The sequence below is a fragment of the Micropterus dolomieu genome, linkage group LG01 (assembly GCF_021292245.1).
Source record: "Micropterus dolomieu isolate WLL.071019.BEF.003 ecotype Adirondacks linkage group LG01, ASM2129224v1, whole genome shotgun sequence".
NCBI lineage: Eukaryota > Metazoa > Chordata > Actinopteri > Centrarchiformes > Centrarchidae > Micropterus > Micropterus dolomieu.
The window spans coordinates 10,291,674-10,312,970 of NC_060150.1; the positions used below are offsets into that span (position 1 = coordinate 10,291,674).

General features: G+C 40.5%; 3 protein-coding genes across 13 annotated transcripts in view; 2 read left to right on the forward strand and 1 right to left on the reverse strand.

Annotated features, from left to right (window-relative positions):
* The window catches only part of cenpl (centromere protein L), a 4,501-nt gene extending 542 nt beyond the window's left edge, over window positions 1–3,959 (forward strand). The window contains exons 1-5 of one of the 2 annotated variants that reach the window (XM_046056102.1): window positions 1,388–1,538; window positions 2,400–2,574; window positions 2,704–2,958; window positions 3,060–3,635; window positions 3,746–3,959. In XM_046056102.1, the coding sequence (XP_045912058.1) occupies window positions 1,519–1,538; window positions 2,400–2,574; window positions 2,704–2,958; window positions 3,060–3,635; window positions 3,746–3,820 (1,101 nt within the window). In that variant the 5' untranslated portion in view covers window positions 1,388–1,518 and the 3' untranslated portion in view covers window positions 3,821–3,959. Of the gene's footprint in view, window positions 1–1,387; window positions 1,539–2,399; window positions 2,575–2,703; window positions 2,959–3,059; window positions 3,636–3,745 lie in introns of those variants that run through there. The other variant, XM_046056106.1, reaches the window with a different exon arrangement.
* Window positions 3,960–4,657: 698 nt separating this feature from the next.
* On the reverse strand, window positions 4,658–11,347 carry LOC123975023 (FUN14 domain-containing protein 1). 8 transcript variants are annotated; one of them, XM_046056125.1, is made up of 5 exons: window positions 11,290–11,347; window positions 9,210–9,375; window positions 8,886–8,961; window positions 7,888–8,022; window positions 4,658–6,039 (listed from the first exon to the last, which is right to left on the reverse strand). In XM_046056125.1, exons 1-5 carry the CDS (start codon window positions 11,330–11,332, stop codon window positions 5,962–5,964), a joined length of 498 nt encoding a protein of 165 aa, XP_045912081.1. In that variant the 5' UTR covers window positions 11,333–11,347; the 3' UTR covers window positions 4,658–5,961. The 8 variants fall into 8 exon arrangements, with proteins under 8 accessions (XP_045912081.1, XP_045912090.1, XP_045912073.1 ...); XM_046056134.1 differs by having other exon boundaries at window positions 7,894–8,022; window positions 9,210–9,378; XM_046056117.1 differs by having other exon boundaries at window positions 9,210–9,378.
* The window catches only part of LOC123974990 (histone demethylase UTY-like), a 36,271-nt gene continuing 25,755 nt past the window's right edge, over window positions 10,782–21,297 (forward strand). For 2 of the 3 annotated variants that reach the window (XM_046056078.1, XM_046056087.1), the window contains exons 1-2: window positions 10,782–11,262; window positions 11,400–11,463. In XM_046056078.1, the coding sequence (XP_045912034.1) occupies window positions 11,084–11,262; window positions 11,400–11,463 (243 nt within the window). In that variant the 5' untranslated portion in view covers window positions 10,782–11,083. Of the gene's footprint in view, window positions 11,263–11,399; window positions 11,464–12,115; window positions 12,136–21,297 lie in introns of those variants that run through there. The other variant, XM_046056093.1, reaches the window with a different exon arrangement.

Consider the following 21,297-nt stretch of genomic DNA (forward strand, 5'->3'; position numbering starts at 1 on the left):
TAATAAAGTTGTTGAATTCAACTTTTCCACTACAAACATACACCATAAAATGTATTTAACAATAAAAGACATTGAATTGTAGTCAGATTGAAATGTAGTCCTTTATTGTCATTGCACAACGAAATTGAGTGCAATCCTGACGTGTGCATTATATCCACATGGTAAAACAACATGACAACACAATTTAAAATACAAATACTTAAATGTAAATAATTATTTAAAAAAATAATTTCAAGTATGTTCGGCAACCATTCAATGTTTATTTTATTTGACTAAAAAGTCCTGTAAATGAAAACCCTAATATCCCAGGATCAAAGAGACTACCAATTTAATAAATTAATATTGAATATTGAGAACCAGGCCTTTCTCCAGTGCCCATCAGAGACAGCAAAATTATTAGTAAGAAGCAAAAAGAAGAGTTTGAACTGGGCAATGGAAGTTCTCTAAAGCAGAAAGGTGAACTCATCCATGCAGACATCTGATGCCACTAGAGTGTGCTGTTCTCCTGTGGCACCCTCTGCAGTTTCCAAGGCGCCGCATCCCTCCTCCTCACACATCATCTGCAAGCTTCCTCCATTGGTTGAAGCCCACCAGCAGCTACCGATAATCCAATTGGCTGTTGATGTGGTCACCACACTGAATGTATGGCGGTGTATGTGCTATTGAACAGTGCTCGATTCAATACATAGGCACTTGCAAAACATATGTTCATGCTTAATAAACAAACACTGGCTCACACAAATTTGAGGAGAAATGGAAGAATAGAAACAATCAATATAGAAGAATTATAAGAATATATGCTTTAAAAAAGCAGAGAAAGAAAAGACAAATAGATTTAAAAAACAGAAAGAGCACAGTTTCCATGGTAACAGGGAGGGGAACGGTGGTCGTTTGTGAAGCCGCAAGTGAAACATGCACACACACCGATACAAATACACACACTTGCTGTGTTGACTTAACCCTAACCACTACACACCTTAAAAGATTGGTATTACTATTAAAACATGTAAGAGACTGCTGAATGGTTTGGATATAAAAACCACCATTGTTTCAGTTAGGTCTAACACTTCCCCTCTTGGATGTTGGATGTTGCTGCTTAAGCATGAATGGCAAGTTTTAAACGCATTGCAACCGGGGTAGCTGCCAGTCCAAGCCTTATTTTTATTTTTGCCTCTTTGTGGCTGCGATTGTGCAGATTAAATAATTAATAACAATTAATAACTCTCTCTGTTCTCTAAAATCGTAACTTGTAAAGTAACTAGTAACTAAAGTTGCCAGTTAAATGTGGTGAAGTAGGCTAAAAAAGTACATTATCTCCCTCTGAGATGTAACGTTAATGGAGTAGAGGTAGAAAGTGGCATGAAAAGAAAATACTCAAGTACAGGAATACATAGAATAAAAAAACCACTCCCTCATTGGAGTAATGCGATTGGCTGATTCTAAACGCGCAGACTGCTGGGAAAGCGCCATTTTCAAATTTGTTTCCGGTTTCATTCTGCTGCGGTCAATACGCCAGACATGGAGCTGCATCATACCAGGTAAAACACTATTCATTTCGTACTAAAATACTTTTCTACAGTATGTTTGCCTTCGCGACAACAGAAATAGCACCGTTTTGTCAACAGTGCACTACGGTTCCTCTAGCCCCGACACTTTCAGTTGTCGTACGCACGAAGAGACGGTCACGCCAAATAACATTCAGTAGTCGAGTGATTTAATGTAGCGTTACTTTTAATGAAATCTATCAATTCTGTACAGTGATATACAATACGTCGTTTGAATTGGTGACTTCCACTTTTCAATTCGGCAAATATCCCATACCCAAGGGAGCCCTACTCTAAATCGAAATATCACATTTTACAATTGTTTCTCTTCTCACAATGACCTTCCTCCAAAATAAAAAGAATGGGAGAAATGCGTACTGAAGCTGTTTTACATTCACTTCTGTGCGGCTTTAGTTTTTAATTACACGTTATGTTTTCTCTACAAATGAAAGAAGTGCACGTACAGTACCAGGACAGTGGGTTTTCTAAGTTATGTTATTGCGAACCGAACATAAGAAAGCAGTAGCCTTAGCAGAACTTTGGTTTGTGTGTGCTTGCTGCTGCTGCTAAATAAACATTAATTCAAGTGAGGCCAATTAATCTATAGCCAATACTCTACCCAAAATCTATTTGTTGAGTATCAAATATTCACCCCCTGTCGGATGGTGTCATTTCATCATGTAAGTAAAAGTGAGAGGGTATGGTCACTACAACGTCTGTTCTATTTTCAGGAGTTTTGGTTCTTAATACTCGCATGTGGTTTACAAAGAGCAATGCAATGACCCCCTCTATTACTAACTAGAACCATTAGCACCAGAGTAAGAGCTGATGTGATCATCTGTGTTTAATTTACAGTGTCACAAGGACTCCCCTCAACAATGTTGCAGTTCAGAGGAAGAGCAAAAGTAAGAGCTACCGACTGTCCTACCGCAGCTGCCTAGGTACTGCTTCACGACTCTGCTTAACTCCAGCATTGACGGCACGTAGGCTGAACACCAGCAGAAGGGCTCCAAAGTCACTCAATATCACTGTAAGTCAACCCAGGCCGTTGTTCTTCATGTATTTTTTTTTTTCCATTAAACATTTGTAACCAATAGCAACATGTTAATTTCTGAAGAGACACAGAATGGTCATCTTCTCTATCCTCTCTTTGTCAAAGGACAAGGTGAATCCAGAGCAGCTGGCCTTGATGGTGAAAACAGAGTGGCAGCTGTCCTATGTTACTCCTCTCCATCAATTCAGACACACCCAGCTGAAGAGCTACTCCAGGCGGCTATCAGCATTCATTGCTGCGGAAAGGCAGCAGGGTTTAGCAGTGGAAGTGGAGGGACCACAGAGCAGCTTCAGAGTCTCCTTCGCTCTGGTGCCGGGTATGACCGAGGCGGATGATGATGCTGAAACTGTCATCATACAGGTAAGCACAGTCTATTTGAAATATTTAAATCCTGGAGGTACTTTCATTGAAGTGTCACCTGTAAATGACTGAAGACTTTTTTTTCTTTTTTCCCACCACAGATCTATTCAAAGCCATTGTTCGCCAGGCAGGACGAACCACAGAGGTCAGTATGGAGTGGCTGGCTCACCTGCATCAACGGCAACCCTGAATACCTGCGCTCACTTCCAAAGGACTTCATCTGCCTGCCGCTCTTCGGCAGCAGTGGGGCAGAGGGTCTCACTACTTTGGTCAAATCCTGGTTCCAGCAGACCTTCGACTGCTGCTTTGGCCCACTGGAAATCAGCCAAACAAGCCTACAGTGGCTGGTGGCATTATGGACTAACTGCCACACAGAGTCCAGCATCCAGCACCTCAAAATGATTTGGACTCTTCCAGTTGCGCCACCACTGAAGGTCACCTACACAGTAAACCCTCAAGATGCCTGGGTGCTGTGGAGCAGTGTGAGAAAGGTTCCACAGGAGAGTAGAGGCGGGGAGGAGGAGGAGGAGAAAAGTATTGATCTTGAAGAGGTGATTGAGTTCATGCAGGGGCTGAAGAGCCACTTCTACAGACACTACAGGCTGGATCTGTCAGCGGGAAGCCTGAACCAGGTTTCCACAGCACTGGGCTCAGCCAAGTACAACGGCAGGATCAAGGTACCATCTGACGGAAACGCCTGAACAAAGTTTTTCATGACTCTTCATTGTTCAGAAACACACACAGGAAAACAAATTGTTGTACTAATATTTGTTTCTGCTCCTTTCAGATCTCCAACAGCAGATACATGATCACCACCTTGACACTACTGACAGAGTGCGCCCTCCTCAAAATGCCCATCTGAGCGCCAGAATAGACATTTTTCTGCCATCAGGAACTGTAACACGCAATATCCGCATTCATTTGAAAAGAAGTTTTGTATTCTGGATTTTTTCATTTTTAAAACCTCATTTCCAAACATTAAATGGAAAGTTATGACAATATTCATATTTTCTTCATTTTCCTGCATCTAAACACAGGAAATCTTTACAACCATAATTATGACTGGGTATTGTGGAAATCATTCTAGTGTTCCTAGTTTACAATGTTTTCCACTTTGTCTTCTGTGGTGGCAAACATGTTTTGTAAATACTATACTGTGTATATTCTTGTACAGCGGTTTATTTTTATACATATATTCATTTAGCTGACGCTTTTATCCAAAGCAACTTACAACACACACCTCTGGAGCAAGTAGGGGTCTTGCTCAGGGACACAATGGTGTTTCACAGTGTATTCGAACCCAGATCTCACTCCAAAGGCATGCGTCTTATCCACTGCCCCATCACCACAAAAATCATTTGAGTTGTAAATAAAAGGATGCAGTTTGACTGGCGCATAGAGGGAAATTCAACAAAAAAACAAAACAAACTTAAAACAGTGAACCCCTTAAAAGCAGCTGTGGGTGGTTTTGGAGTATCTGTAGGTCCATTTGTGGTGTTGGCCAAGCATAAAAGATTATTTTGGGTTTTGCCCTGTAATGTGGGTTTTCATTAACATTTGATTGCTCAGTCAACACAATAGTCATCAATAGTGAAAAATTACACAATTACATTAATTCCCCCCTCTTTGCAACATTAAATTTGACATACATAAATTGACATAGGTTTCCCCATCCCTCCCCAAAAAAAGTTATTCAAAATAAAATCAGGCAACTTTATTTTAAAAGAGACACCCAAACAAATTCATACAGCTCAGATAACAAACTAACATTAAATATTTTTTTTAAATTAATAAAACAATGAGGAAATGAGCTTACAAAATGGCAAAAAAGAAAACTACAAAAAACACAGATCTGACACATTTCTGCATATTGCACTTGTATAAAAAGGCAAAAATAAGCAACATGTGATCAACTTAAGTGGACTTCTAGGAGTAGATGTCCTTTCTAGGTAACGTGATACACAACTCTGCTGCATCGCTGTTGTGTTATTATTACACTGACACTACTAAATGCACAATGACAAGAGCGAGGGGCGTAGGAGTCACAATCGCTGTGCCATTATGCGCTTTAATGACAGCACTGGTGTCTAGCTTGTGACGGTGGTAATTAGGGTACAGCAGATGCTCAGCCTGTCATTAAAGGGCATTGTGGAGCTGAGGATTATGGGAATAAAGGATGTATATTTAAAACCTGTCAGTGTTAAGTAGAGAAAATTCAGATGCAACATTTAGTTGGGATTTATGCTCATGATATGTGTTGTATAACAACAACTCCTGTTCAGAGTGGAAAAATAACTTTGCTTAAACCCCCAGCCAGTGTGGCAAACTTTAAACGCTGAATTATGTTTGCATACACGCTTTACTCGCACATAAACTTGCCAAACTTCACAGCTACATTAAAAAAATACTTCTTGGCACTAGACTGGGGGATGGTGTTAACTTCCCACTCTGTTGCCTTCCATGTTGTTCACATAATATTTTTTCTTGTGTGTGTATTTACTGCTCTGAATAGGGGGTTGGCTATATATTTACAACAGCGCACACACATGAGAACTTATAACAATCTGAGATCAGCATCCATCAGGCAAATCCACGAGGGGATGGACAAGACTCAGATTAGTGATAAAAAAGCAGTGAGGACTCTGCTAGTTTGTAGCAGCTTGACATATTCAGCAGTCTGGCAAAGATCCAGTATGGGTCCCACAGAAGAAAGTGTTCACAGTATAATCCAAGCACGCACACACACTTCAGAATCAGTCCTCCCGAAAGGAAATAATTAGCTAGGATTGTTTTAAAACAGGGGGGAGTAGAACAATGTCACAACAGATCATGCTTTAACGTTCAACGTAATCCCCCCCCCCCCCCCCCCCCCCCCCCCCCACCTTCAGTTCAGTAGGTTAAGAGGTGAATCAATGCACACATGAGGCCGAGAGGTAAACAATGAAGAGGAGAGTGCAGCGGTGTGATTCATAGTAAGTGGAGACTGCAGCTTGAGTGGTGGCTTTACGAGGCCAAACCCAGAAAGAAGCCACCGACGAAGCCGCTAGACAAGACGATGTTCCTTTTTATAAAGTCTGTGGCCTGCGTAGGGGGAGAAGAGACGGAGAATTAGTGGACAAGACAGTGTTTCCCCTATATGCATTCAAGAGCGGCGGTGCGCCGCTGCTGAATCATGACCGCTGCTACTAAAATTCTCCACGATCATTAAACTATGCACTACAAATATTTTCACTCGCACACTGTGCGAGCACAGCAACACTCAATGCTTGGCTATCTTCCTCTCCTCGTTCTATACAAAACATCTACGTGACAGATGGTGTTATAAGAGCAGTGTAACTCCTGTAAGGAATCGGGAGGTGTGTAGCGAGTATTTGATTGTCCGAGCGGCAGAAAGTGACGGTGAACACGAGCAGGGGAAAATATTCTGGCCGTTAATGTACTGTGTAGGTTACAGCGTGTCAGCTTCTCAAGACTAAGAAAAGTCTGTTTGGTTTCCCACCTACTGGAAAAGTGAAGCCGGTTTGCACTAGCTAACATCTCCCCTCCCCTTCAGACTGCGCAGCTGAGCAGGAAAGCTTCTATAACATTACAGCAGGCTACGTTTTATGGCTCTATGTAATTTAACATTAGCTCAATTTATAGAAAGTAACTGGTAGCTGTATTTTATTACTGCCTACCTGTCCAATGTTGAGAACATCAGGTACAAACTTAGACTGGTGGCTTAACTTAACTGGTGTAGCCTGCAGCTCTGTCCTGTACAGACTGATTCATCCTAAATTATTTTTCAGGTTTCAGATGAGTCTGAAAAAGTGGTTGTTAGGAAAAGAAAGGACAGTGGTGACTGGAGGAGCTGAGGTTAGTAAAGCAAATTAGTGATGCAAACTAGTCCTTTTAAGCTAACGAGGAGACGTTTCTTTTTGGATTTTAATGCACCTCAGAAGGGAGGTGGTTTCTCGTGTTGCCATTTTTTTAATATTAATGTCTACAGATAAATGTCAAAAGCTGTAAAAACAAGACACAAAAGGCAAACATGAACAGTCGTATCTATAATGATTCTGAGGTCTTATTAGCAGGGTTTTAGGGGGTGGTGCCCAAAACATGCTGTGCTATAAATGTAAAATCACTGTGGAGAGCATCATAACCAACCAGATTCCTTTCCACAAATCTAATGGTTGTAGTTCCTCCCCAGTAGACTGATCTTCAAGTGTTCGTTATTTATTATCTGCTCTAGCTTTTCCAACTATTTGTTCAGTGATATGGTAAATATAATTGCCCAAGATGATGAATAATTACATATTTGTCACTGGAAAACGTAAAATGTTCCCCCAAACCCCACAACCATGACTTCCACAACCACCACCAAAACATTCCTATAAAGCTCACATAAAACTAAATTTCCAGCTGTTCCAATGTGCATCATCATTATATTCAGACAAAAATTTTGCTACACCTCCGCTGCTACAACTCCATCCTAGGGGAAACACTGCAAGAGTTTAAAAGCACCATAGTGTACTAACCAGTGAGCAGGTGTTAACTAATGGAGTGTTACTGAAAAAACAGCGAGTAAGCACAGCCTGGATTAGCTCCTAACCTATAGATGTATATTTACTGAGAATGTATACACCATAAAACATCTATAATGGTTCAAAAATGTGTCACAGCTAGCTGGTGTAGTATGGCTATCTGTACACTAGAGGGCATTGCTGGTTTGCAGATGAAGAAATAAACCTCCCAAAACCAGGACATTAAAGAAACAAACATTAATTTAAGTTCTAATTAACTGCATTTAGGTTGTTGGCCTTGGGGATTTTTTTTTCTAATATACAGAAAGTATGCAATACAATTCAGAAATGTTTGATTCCATTTTAGCAACTGTCAATTAGAAGCAAGCAAAAGTGTGAAAGGAAGAGCAAGCTTTGTTACAGGTACCTTTACCTCCTCAATGAATGTGTTTATTTCAGGGGCTGCTTTGTTTGCTTTCTTCTTCAGGTGCTTCTTTGCTTTGTTCACGTCCTTCTCCACCTTCTTCCAGTCCACCTGCACGTAGCCACTATGATTGGCAATCTGTGGGGAAAATTGATTCATATATTCAGAACTCATTCTGCGCAGATCATTTGGAAATATTTAATGACAGGGGTTTTTTTGCACTACATTTGTTTTTGTCCCTGCTTTCCACTTTGAAGCACAATATATCTTTACATATATAATATCTTTGCACAAATAATTAAGCTTTTGTTGCACTCTACAGAGCTACCGACTCCTTGTCTTTTCTCATCAACTGATTTCTTTCTGGGTTATATTGCATCACTGTCTCACAGTTTATGATGTTGATTCTGTCGCTAAAATCCAACTTTTAAAAAGGTTGTGTCCTTCTTTGAGTGATTACCAGTGAATAGCGCTGCAGGTAAAATCCTTTTTTGGATTTAAAAGGAAGAGGTATGATGCACCTGCCAACTTCACAATATATAAATAGGTATTGAGGGAACATTTGGTCCAGGAGGTGGTTTACCTGACCTTTATGAAACCTTGCAGAATCAACCAACATACTGTAAATGATCATCTCAGGCTGACAATAAGTGAACTCTGGGGCTCTGAGTGAATAATAAAGTTAATAATTGAATATCTTTTTTCTTTCTGGGTGCAGAAATCTGTCTTTGTTCAACACATGAAACCTTGGTATGCGCAGAGAGATTCGTGGCTTTGTGAAAACCAATGTTTAAGGCACATTTTACATCACCCAATTAGCATCCAGAAGACCTGCATCCATCTAGAGCCAGCTGCCACACAATGCTAGTGTTTCTGCTGTAGAGAACAGACCAGCTTGACATCGTGCTGTACAGCTGGCACTTGTCAACTTAGAGGCAACGTAGATGTAGTAAATATCTAATTACTGAAACTTGTTAAACACAACGTTATGGTACTCCCACCTGTAAAAGAAGGAACCCTCCTCCAACAGCAGTAGCAGCTATCTTCCCAACTCTCTGAAAGAGATATCCAGCACACCTGTATGTGTTGAGACGAAGAGGGGTTTATTACACAAACGGTCCTGCGTTTTTGCTTCAGAATTGGCACCCTTGCCTGTCAGATCTTTCCACAAATCTATTCTACCACTAACAGTTCCTCAATCATTACTGAATTGAGTCAGTCAGGTAGGTGTAATGTTCTTGTGTCAACAGAAATTTTGAAGAGTATTTTAGTATCTGTTGTTACATATGTGACCTAGCAGCAGATAGATCCTCCTCACGCCCTACCATCCAGTCACCCCTCCCATCATGATCTGGGTGGCCACGGAATACTTCTCAGCAATTGGGCCAGAGTTGTTCCCAAACACCCTGCTCCACCACTGGTGCCTCCGGGCGTATTCCGTCAGGTCCACAACCTCGTAAACCTCATCTTCACTCTCTGGGTCGTCCTGACCTGCTAAGAGACAAGGATGATAAGATAAAAGTTAAACATTAAAATACTCAAGACATATTACCACGAGCCCTTAAGAATAAGGGGTGCACTAAATGACACTATACCTAGTAGAGCTGAGCCATTTTGAATATTTAATTGCTTTTGAGTGATAATGCAATTGGGGTATGATTTGTGATACTAGGAATGTCATTTTTACATCATTATTCAATTAAAATTAATTATGGTGCGATTTTTGCGGGTCTGTCCCCAACAAAGATGTCTTATTAAGTCTCTACAATAATCGGCCAGAACATCTCTGCAGCACAACAGTATTTAATTTAAAGTGGTATTTTGATACACATTTCCCCTTTAACAAATATTGCGCTCCATATTGCGATTTCGATAAAAAAATTTCTCTCTATTCTAAACACTAATGAACGCAAAAAGAAAAACAAGCATTTACATTAAAAACGTGTTTTAATTGACAGTTATTTACAGTTCCCTATATTTGACTGTTTGAACGTAACGTTAAAAGTCTTCCTTCAAACCTAATACACTCACTGTATGGGCAGTTCAGCTACTCTCAGTGCGGCTTGTTTTTTATTCATGTAAATGACTTGGGAGGCTAACTTATTAGCTAGCTGGCTAGAGCCAAATGGCTACCAATCCAATAACGCTGCCGATTTCCTTTTCGGACTCTTAAAAGCACAGAGTTCAAGACCGCATCAAAATTTCACTATCGTTGGTAGAAAACGATCTAAATTCCTGAATTAATAAGGGCAACAGCGCCGGATTTCTAACACACAAAATCACTAACCTTCTCTGTGATCCACCGTCGCCATTTTGGAGAAACGAGTTATGTCACCAGGATGTTGACAATACTAAACCACGCCCACATTATGATGCTTTTGCCACGTCAATTAAAATGCTTTGATCTCGTTTAATTAAGCTCAGAAATTTAGCAACGTTATTTACTAAAATGCTTAAAATACTTTGTTTTTTGCATGATTTAGATCTAGTACAAGTATGATGGGTAATTGGAAAATGTAAACAAACGTTACATGGTGTTAAAAGCTCTTAACGAATGATGTATTGCAGTTATAATTTAACCAGTCTATAAGCGAAAACGTCAACTGACACCTAAAGTGTCAATACATATTACTGAATACAAGATATGTTGCATTTGTCAGGGAAACAAAGCTCTTTCACTTTAATACATGTGTGTGACAGACACGTTCTGGTAATAAATATTTTTAAATAAGCTTCCAGAATAATCGTGGTATAAAAAATAGAGTAGTTTGCAGGGAGAATATGAATATTTGAGATAAAAGAATGATATAGCAAGGAAGTCATATGGTGGGCTGCGGACGCTTCTATTGGCTGAAGAGGGGGGAGAGGGCGTGGCTAGAACGGCGCGTGGGTTCGCTTGGGTGACACAATTATAACAACTTTATCTTCGCGTCCGAAACGCATTTTATTGTGAAATACTCACATCTTGGATATTGTATTCAGTTATTCGCATTCAAATAGCTGCACAATATCACTTTGTGATGAAAAATGTGACGTTTGAGGAGCTACCCGGAGAGCGCTTCTGTCCCCCCGAAAGGATTTACTATATCGAATCGCATCTTTTCATCCTGGAAAAAAAGTTTTTGATCATTTTGTTTTCTTCAGTTTTTCTTTTTTGATTCGGTGGAGCAAACCGTTTGTTTCCGCGTCGCGATTTTCCATGCAATCGTGCGGTGTGTCTCTCGCCGTTGCTGCCTGCGCTGCTGCTCGGAGTCTCGGCTCGGCTTCTTCTGGTGGTGATGAGGGAAAGAAAATGGCGGCGGGAAAAGCGAGTGAAACAGAGGAGGACTTTCCGACACTGACAGCCCAGGAGAGGGACAGTTTGGTCGGGATCGACAGGTCGGAATAGTAACCCCGTGCACTCACACAAACGCACAGTTTGAAATTTCATTGTTTTCTGTCCTTGCATGTCGAAAATGTTTCTGAGCCGCTCTGCAAGTGATTCTGAGCCGCCTATGTTGTGTTCTTGCTTGCAGCTCACTGTTTGGATTTCAGAAGCTTCATGAAGATGGCGCCAGAACGAAGGCCCTGTTGATGAAGGTAGCAAATCTAACTGGATGTATTTTACAACCAAGCAGCACCCTGATACACGGGACTTACTCCAATCTCCCAACTATCATGCACGGCAGTGACTTTGCTCTCAAAGTAGAAAGGCAGTTTGAATGCAAGTGGCCCACTCGCTATGAAGACCAAGGCCAGCTAGCCGCAGCCCCTCTTTTAGCCAGGCAATTAGCTAGCTTGCTAGTTAGCTACCCTCATCCGATGAACATCGACCCTGCACCTGCGGCTACGCCGCGTTGCTAGCCAGCATAACTGTTAGCCAACCAGCTAAGGCTCTCTTCATTTAACTAAGTTAGCTTGTTAACGTTAACACATGTTCATGTTTGTTAGGAAACCGCCCTTCCCTGTTAGCTGGATAGCTAACGTTATTCCATACAGCGGATCCTTGTGTACTTGCAGTTGTACCACCAACAACACAACGTCGTCACTGTTTTGTGTAGCATATTGATTACTGGAAACATTGGACTTAAATGAGGAAAGTTTTATGTCGTGGGATTGCTTTATTGCAAGCGTTAGACTCTCACATCTAACCTTAAAGGCAGAAGTATCCTCATCTGGCTACAACTGTCAACGGATAACGTTGGTGGAAGTAACGTTCACGTTGTAGCCGTCAGGGTGCACCAAATACAGCTTACCAGTTTACGTTATTTGGTAAGGTTAGCTAGTGCCCGTAGCATTTGCATTGATCTAGTGTCTTGGCCACACTCTGTTGTGTTTTTTGTGACATTGCATTGCTCCATTGAAGGTACGTCAGGACGTGTTCTGGTCGTTTTTCGTTTGGAGGCAGTGTGAACGAGTTGATAAACGTTACAAGTAACGTTAATGGCTGGCTGCCTGTCCAAGATGGCGGGACATGGCGGAGTGACACCGATAGATATATAACCAATTTGATATGAAGATATGTCTCCGAATCATTTGTGTGTTGCTAAAGTGTGTCTTAAGTTTTCTCACGGGTCTTGACTATTTGTAAAGATGTGATCCTCTTGCAGAACAAGGTGGTGTCAGGGTCCTTTGTTTACAGTTTTCACTGCCCCTGGTTGGCTCTGCATGTGCTCTCGGACTAGAAAGCTACGTGTTAAATGGGCACAGTCCCACTGTACACACTGGTGGGCTAATAAATCAGCAAAACCCCTCTGTTTTTAATGTATCTTAAACCGTGGATGATGAAGAGAAGATGGTGTTGCATGCTAGGTGGTGTGGGATGCCTAGGATGTCTAACCACTGATTTAGCATTAGCTGCACAGAAGCAACAAAAACCACTGGTGTACCATACATGCAGGAAAATATCGCCAACAATCAGTGTATTAGACTTGAATCAAACTGTATAGTTAATATGTTCAAAGTAGAGCAAGCCTATCAATGTGTGCAATGGTTTAACACGCAAGTGTTATTTAGGCTTTGATGTGTTTTACATGCTTTGTTTCATAATACTACCATAAAGAATGTGCACCTGCCCTCTTGAAACAGCCCAGCCTGTCGTTTAAAAAGGTCTGTTTTCTTAGGTACCCAGCGGAATTGGTTTGGTGTCAGTGGTGCATATTGTGCGGCATGTTTAAAAACATTTCCATGTCACTCTTAGTGCAGACACAGGTTATTTGTGCAATACGTGTCAAATTTGGGGCTGATAACTATAGTAACAGTATTGTTTGACATTGTCATAATCCAGATCTTGGTCCATAGTACGCATCTGTGGCCAGACTTTCCTGTTACAGCTCTACTCTTGTACATCCTGGTATAAATACACACAGGTCCTATGGACACTTAACCAGTCCAGCTACCTAAAAGCCTCAGGTGTCTTCATGTGTTGGGTATTGCAGTCTGACAGCTACACCAGTCAAATATGTCAGGTAGCTAACATGGCTGATATCACTGCATGGGAAGGAATATACTATGTTTGAGATTTGCAGGTCTGATTTCGATAAAGCTTATTAAAGCTGTTGGATGGATGGACTCAAGTAGGCACAGCGTGTGCCCAAATGCCCATCGTTCTCCTTCATCATTTCATCAGTCCAAGCATGCCTAGTCTGCTGTTAATACACCACTTAATACCAAGCCTACCTTTCTCTGGATCCGTCATCAGGGCAATGTTTGTAAGACGTTGAGCTTCTTTACGCAGTATAATGTGAAATGTATGCTGAGTTAAGTTAATGAAGAGTGGAGAGAGGAAAACAGAAGTAATATCATGTTACATCTCCATGTTAATGTCCACATAGAAGAAAAGAGATTTTAAATTGAAAAAGAGAGGGCTGGGATTGGATATGCTAATACCCAAAGTTTGTGTATTGAGAGGGAAATGTTAGATCCATTGTTAGCTGCAGACACTAGAGAAAAGATAGACTATCAAATAATACAGAGCACACATCACAGTATGAAACATTATGGAAATATGGCTTAGGTCAACTATATTAGTATGTCATTTTTGCTTATTATTTTTCCCCAGAGGCAAAGAAACTGTTAGTTCTTGGCTTTACTTGCCTTCAATAACGGATTTCTGCTTGTGTAAAGATTCCATTAGACACATTGCATTTGTGACACATCTTAATTCTTGTGCTCTCACCTGAGAATGGCTTATGAAAACAAAATGGCAAATTAACCAGAATGCAGCCAATTAACCTCAACTATGTCTGACTCCAGTGTCAGATATTCTGCAATCACATGCATGGTCTGATTTGTTACATTGTCTTTAAATAAGGATTTTTGTGTGTTCTATTGCTCGATTTCTGCTCATAGCTTATTAGTTTTGAGTGACTACCCAGTCTATCACTTTGCAATGGCCGCATCGCTGCACTGTTGCGCCTCTCTACATGACGATAACTGTGGGTTCAACATTTCTGACAGAACTAGCTCACTATATCACCACCAGTAACTAGGTGGCAATGATGTGAACTTTGAAAAAAGACAGAAGATGAGCTTTGAATGTGAGTGTTATTTTATTTTTATTATGAGTGTGACAATATCTGTATTTTATTTTTGCGTTGCACTGTGGCACTTTCCTCAGGATGGGCTGACCCACACCATTTTAATAGAAGTGTGCTTATTTTTCCTGTGTTAGCACGGGGTTTGTCGAAGTCATGGAGGCCATGCAAAAGGCATGGATGTTCGGTAATGGGATGGCTCCTGTAATGCCATTGATTAAGGCACTGGCTGAGAGTTGCACTGTGGCTGACCTCTGCTACAAAATGATTGAGAGGTCATTCGCAGGAATTAATAAGTAATAACTTAAATAATACCAGTTGCATACAGCCATCTGTTTGAATCACTAGCCTGTACACTGGATAGAAAGCCATCTGCCATAGACATATGATGACTTGGGTACTACGTTTGTAAGTTGAACAGCAAGCCAGTTCTGATGCTACAGCTGTAGCATGAAACTGAAAGCATGCTGTTTCACTTCATTTTACCTGTGGGGCTCAGTGTTATGCACTGTTGCCTAGCATAGGCTAGATTGAAATCAATCAGGACACACATGATGCATAGACATACCTGGTCCATGAAAAGCTAATAGGACCATTGCATTATTTATCACTTAACAGTACATAATGTGGCTGGAATTGTTGAGGGATAATCTTCTCTAGATCCTGTTGTATTTGTCTTGAGTGATTTGAAATGTTGTTAATAGCACAAACTGGAGGTATAGACAGTGTTTTTATGTTGTGGCTTCTCTTATTGTCTTGCAGTTATCTGAATATCTGCAGGTCAATAGCTCAACCACAGCTGGGTAGTAGTATCACAAACAGTGATGTAGTGTGAGAGGTTTAGCTCCACTTTTTCTTGCAAAGTTAACGTGAAATAAAAGAACGGGAGTGTCTGTTTTTGGCTAATACGGAGAAAGAAATACTTGACAAATAAAGGACAACACAAGGATTTTTAAAAAAACATTTAAATTCAGTATTGACCTAACAGCTGTTAAGACCACTTGTAGATTCTTCTCATATGTTGGCAACATTGTCTACAGTGGGCTCCATGCACCCACAGAAATGAATGGGATACTGTATAGCATGTAGGGGTGGGAATCACCAGAGGCCCCACGATACGATATTATCACGATGCTTATGTCACAATACAATATTATTAAACATATTGCGATATATTGTAATTTATTACCTTTCCAACTTCAAATTGGTCTCCCCAAAGGAAAACTCTTTTTCTCATGGACTGAAAAAGCAATTGATTTTATTATTATGGTACTAAAAATTTAAATTCTCATGTACAATTTGTATATTAAAAGATTAATACTTGACCTCCGTGTATCGATACAATATAGCCATGGAAAATATTGTGATACTATGCTGTATGGATTGTTTCCCCCCACCCCTAATAGCATGGCATAACCAGTATGGCTAAATCTTGAAAAATTTAAGTTAATATTATCTCAGTGTGTTTTGTCATATCACCTAACCATACTCGCAAGGGGTGGAATGATACTCCCTAGTCCCAAACATGTTCAGGTTATTGCGTAATGCTGCCAATGCTGGTACTTGCTAGTTGTTTGCTCTAGATGTCAACTCATAGTAGGAAGTATAATTTCTGATAACAGTGTTAACATTATTTGTTTTTGTCTAAAAGGGTGTTCTTTTTTTCATAAGTGAACCTGCATATTTTTTCAGATCTTGCCTTGATGCCACCAAAGAACTGTGTGACTAAATGTTGGCTTGGCGTTTCTTTCAAACTAATCTAGAAGGTGTGAGTACATTTAGGCAGGAGAAAAACTGCAGGCGTGTAAATGCATGGTTGATAATAATGCTAAATTACACTAAGATGGTGGGGAGAAAAACAACTATCAGCACACTTTTCTTCAACTGGAGGACATTTTACTAAACTGATTAGTAATGCAGATCTAATTGCCAAATGGGCAAAGACATTCATTTTTACTCTAAAGCTAAAATCAGTACACTAAATTTAGGAAATTGTTAGTTGGCCTTTAAGACCAAGAAAAGACAACATTTAAGCTATTTTACAAGATACCCTAGTCCCAGGTAATATTATAGGTGTCTCCACAGATTTAAAGATGTAGCTTCCAGTATAAAAAAAAATATTACTCCTCACTTACAATCATTATATGACTGTAGAAATGTCTGAATGCTGCCCAGGTTTACACAAAATGGCCTCTTGCCGTTACCTGTAAGTGAGGGGAAAACTTTCACAAACCATCCAGACTAAAGTGCTGTGTCAGCACAGCCCTCTCCTGCCAGTCAGTCCTTCAGTGAAATAACTCATCCATTTAGATGAGTGTTTTTTTGACCATGAACACGCATGGTGTCAGTCTGACAAATCCTACTGAAATGTTTTCTCAATTAGCAGGAAAAACTCCCTCATGAATTATTTTCACATGCATTTGTGTCTATGTGCATTAACATAGCTGATTGCTCATTGTAAGGGCAGATGGGCAGTGGACACAGTAACACAGTACCTGCACACATTAAATGTGGTAATAATAATATTTCAGTTATGATTTGGTGATTTCCCTGGACTGGATCGGTCTCCTGCCTCTACTTTGAATACGGTGTAATTGACCCCCGCTCTGTGTAACTCCTCAGCACAACGATTGGTTTAGGGATGAGCAGCTGACTTTAAAAGCCGTTGCTCTCGCCTCCGTTGATTGAATTCCCGTAGTCTGTAAATTTAGGGCATTTTCAGTGGCGTAACTGATATTGGGCATGTGTGTCATCATTGAAATAGATCATAAGATCGTGATGTTTATTGCAGCTTCAGAATTATCTGCCATCTTTGCTTCAACTCACAGCGAAACTCGCTCACAGGAGCAGCTCCATTCTTTGCCCATCTGTGGCACATCCGCCTCGTAGACAGCATATATACTGCTGATTTGAATGGAGAGCAGTGAAGTCAGTTTTGCACCAATAAAATACTACTACAGGGCCACTTCCTGTTGGCACCAGCGTCTACTGCGCATGATCCCGCAGCATAACTGTGGTTTAATGACGTAGAACAACGGCAGAAACACCGTAATTCTGGTAGCTGCGTAGCTGCACCAACAAAAAGTCATGGCTCAGTGTGTTTGTCTGACTCGGATCGTCACTGATTAATCAGCCCACCTGCCAAACACAGCGCAGCGTCACTGATCACTGTATAGTTATTTTTAGATTGCTGAGAGTTTATAATCTAAGAAATACAGTTACATCTCTCATGTGCGACGGGGTGTCACAGGGTTTTGACGTCATTTATGGGCCTACATGGATCCCTCCATGCAGGCTTTGGTCGGCTTCACTGTCGGATCTCTGGCTTACCCCGTTGATCCGCCTTCAGTGTTGATAGGCTGGTACTTGTGTAACCAATCAGGTAATGCTGTAGGCGGGACAATGAGCAAGGCTACAGAGTGGTGACATCCACTCTACAGGCGACTACATCCGAGCCAAAGCAGCACATATTAAAATTAATTTAACTCTAATCTTCTTTTTTTTTTTTTGCTTATCTGAAAAATGATCTGAGTTCTCATTTATAAACGGTGCATAAGTACAAAACAAGAGTGGAAACGTGTGTACGCAACTTACCAAGTAAAGGTTGTGATCTATAAAAACAAACTTGACGAGAATGTGCGGTCCTGTAAGTAAACTCTGAACCATGCGTACGCACATAAAGAGGAGAAAAGAGAAATTGCGACTCACATGGCAGATGAAAAGGTTTTGTAAAATAAATTGAAATATTACCTCTGAGTTTTATAGGCTTAAAGCCTTTCTGATAAACAAACAGCCGTTTGATTTTCCCTGAAGTGCGCAAAAAACATAATTTAAGATCATTTGCATCGCACAAAAAGAACCAGATTTAGGATCTTAAACACAAATGGAGAGATCTGTTTCTGCAAAAGCACGCCTCAAATATGCTGTACAGTTTAATCAGGAATCATTAATTAATAGGTGCATGCAGTGCAATTTATTCTCATAATTAAGGTGAACAGTAGGACAAATTACATTTAAATTGATGCTGTTTTAAATGCATCTGTCAAGCAAATAGTGCATGGTTTCATATAGGCATATTATCACATGTTCGTTGCCTTATCGAGCTGAACGCTGTGCGCCAGCGTGTGGATGTGATGCGCTGCTTGTAAAAACACGTTATGGGAAATATAACACTATTATATTAAGTAACTCTTTAAGCTTATGTCATTTAGCCTACCACAAGTCCTTTTTCTTTTAACTCATCGGCAGCCTCGTTAAGTGAGTGGACTGTTGGTAAATGTTTAAACACAAACGGATATGATATCGCACGGAACCGTATGATCTATTTCACCCTTAACTTTTCATTTCAAAAAGTAAAAAATTAGATATAAATTGACAAATAAAACCAAGCTTTGACTATTGGCTTGAGATTCATAGGTAAAGGTATGTTAGTGTCACATACACTTAGCGATATTTATTCTCTGCATTTAACCCAGCCCTCAAGGGAGTAGTGGGCAGCCAGCATCGAACCTGGGACCTTCTTGATGCGAGGCCACAGTGGTAGCCACTGGGTCACTGCGCCACCATAGACAAATATTAAGATTTTAGCCAGCCTTTAAAATGTACTGTACAGACATTCAACATTATATTGTGGAAACGCCATGCCATGTAAAATCGATAACAGTAGGCGTCTTCAAACTATCACAGGTTTTTTATGTCTACGTTTTAATCAGTTTTTTTTCAGACAGTGAAGCTAGATTTATAATTCTGCATTAATGTGTTACGGCATAGCTTCAGAGACTTTGTATGTACGTCTCCTGTACCTATGCTGTAGCTGTCATTCACCACAAAAATGTTACTACACGTTGAGGCAGCGACGGTTATGGAGATGGCATGTGGGGTCAGCAAGAACTGTGATTGGTCAGCTTGTGTTTTCGCTTGGAAGTTTCCAGTGCTTGTGGAGATTGCTGATTGCGAAGACAACATTAAGAAAGGTGAAGGGAGGCTCCATAACCTGCTGCTTTTCACCAACACACCTATCTCTACTGCAGACCTTCTGCTCACCACAATCTCTTGTCTCTGGCGCAGTGGATGAAAGAACGTAACGGTAGTTTGCTTGTAGTAGTATCAGTCTCGTTCTCACCAATAACCCGACGTGCTTTCCCATCGTACAGTAACTGTATAATGTACAATATAATGAGCGCTCAATCCGGCCTGATCATGTACTTGTGGTGTTATCACTGATCAGCCTTAATATAATACATTCACCTTTGTGTTTTCTTACTCTATCTCCTGCATATTTATGTAGACCTAACTAATCCTGTTAAAGTGACAATCCTAAATCCTCTGTGATAACAAAGAGCAGTGCTGTCTGAGTTGTAGAGTGAACACTTGTTTGTAAGACTTCTCTGACTTCTGAGTAGATATCATTAATCTACCGTACGTCCTAACTAACTACTAGGATGTACGGTATGTTTACAGGACAGAGCTGTAGGCTACACCAGTTTAGTCTAAGCTTGTAATGTTGTCAATATGACAAATTAGGCTGTAATGAAATGTAGCAGCTTACCGGCTTCACTTTTGCAGCAGTTAGGGAAACAACAGACAGAGTTTTCTTGGTCTTGAGAAGCTAACACACTGTAACCGACACATACATTCACTGGCAGAATATTTTCCTCTGCGTGCATTCACGCACTTTCTGACGCTTGGACAATCAAACAGTCACTACGTACCTCCCGATTCCTTACAGGAGTTACGCTGCTCATATAACAGCACCTGTCACATAGATTTTCTTTGAAGAAGGAGGACAGGAAGCTAGCCAAAACATGAGCGAAAACATTAGTAGCGTATAGTTAAATGGCGTACTGCCACTCCTGAATGAATTTAGGGGATAGACTGACATAAAACACTTTTTATGAATGAACTGATTGAGAAGTGGCTTGTCAATGTCACTGTGACCTTGACAAACACATTTTTGGCCACAACTCAAGAATTGATGCTGTAATAATGACAAAATGTCACATGTTAAGTGGGATGCAGCAATGAATTGATAACACAAAAGGTCAAAGGTCAACTTCACGTCATAGTTACCTCACTTTTTCACCCATTATTGGACTTTTTCATGCAGTTTTCACTACATATATTATAATTCAGGACAGACATGGATTTAAACTACAACTTTACTGGTTGGCAGGGACATACTACTGCCATGTGACAATTCTAGTTTTTTAATGTAGTCTTTATGAAAGGCAGAAGAGGTGAGCTAACCTGAAAACGTTAGCTGCTTGGCCTACACATGGTCTTGTATGAATTCTCAGTTCCTTTGATTCCGTGTGTGATTGAGTTTTTGGGTTCATTTTGGTTTTTCACCAGTAATATTTTCATTGCCGGTTAATAATTGGAAATACTTCAGAATTGGGGGTTTGAGAGTACAACCACACTGACAGTTGCATCTCCCTTTGCCTGGTATCAGGGCCAATCCGGGCATGTTTCAGTGGATCGGTATTGACTAAAATAAAGCCAGTTCTTTCTTTACTTACTGTGTTTTGTCCACCTCGGCATGCAAGTGTCGCTACTCTCCTTAATGACAGCCAGGCTCTACAATGTGGGCATTTGACTGTATTTGAAAGTGAAAATTGTAGTGTGTTTGGTTGCACAGGTGATTGACTCTGTCCTGACACCTTAGTTGGCAAAATGCACCAATTCGCTAAGCTCCAACAGTACAAAATATTCAGCTACATTCTTCTCATATTTTAGCCGGCGTAGACTGTCACTTTCACCAGCTTAAATAATAATTGTCACCAGTGGTGGGCCATTTCAGCTGTTTGCAATCAATGTTAAGTTTGTGAGTAACTTGGCAAAATAAAACTTTGTGTGCTCTATGCAAGCCATTGTCTATAGTCTGCCATCAACTGTTTAT

Bases quoted from the DNA above. Each gene is read 5' to 3' on its own strand.
- LOC123975023 (XM_046056117.1), bottom strand. From the start codon at position 11,332: ATGCAAGGACAGAAAACAATGAAATTTCAAACTGTGCGTTTGT. The intron at 8,962-9,209 runs GTAGGGCGTGAG...CAACACATACAG, and splicing joins ATGGGAGGGGTGACTGGATG to GTGTGCTGGATATCTCTTTC. The intron at 6,040-7,887 runs GTACCTGTAACA...CCCCCTACGCAG, and splicing joins CATTCATTGAGGAGGTAAAG to GCCACAGACTTTATAAAAAG.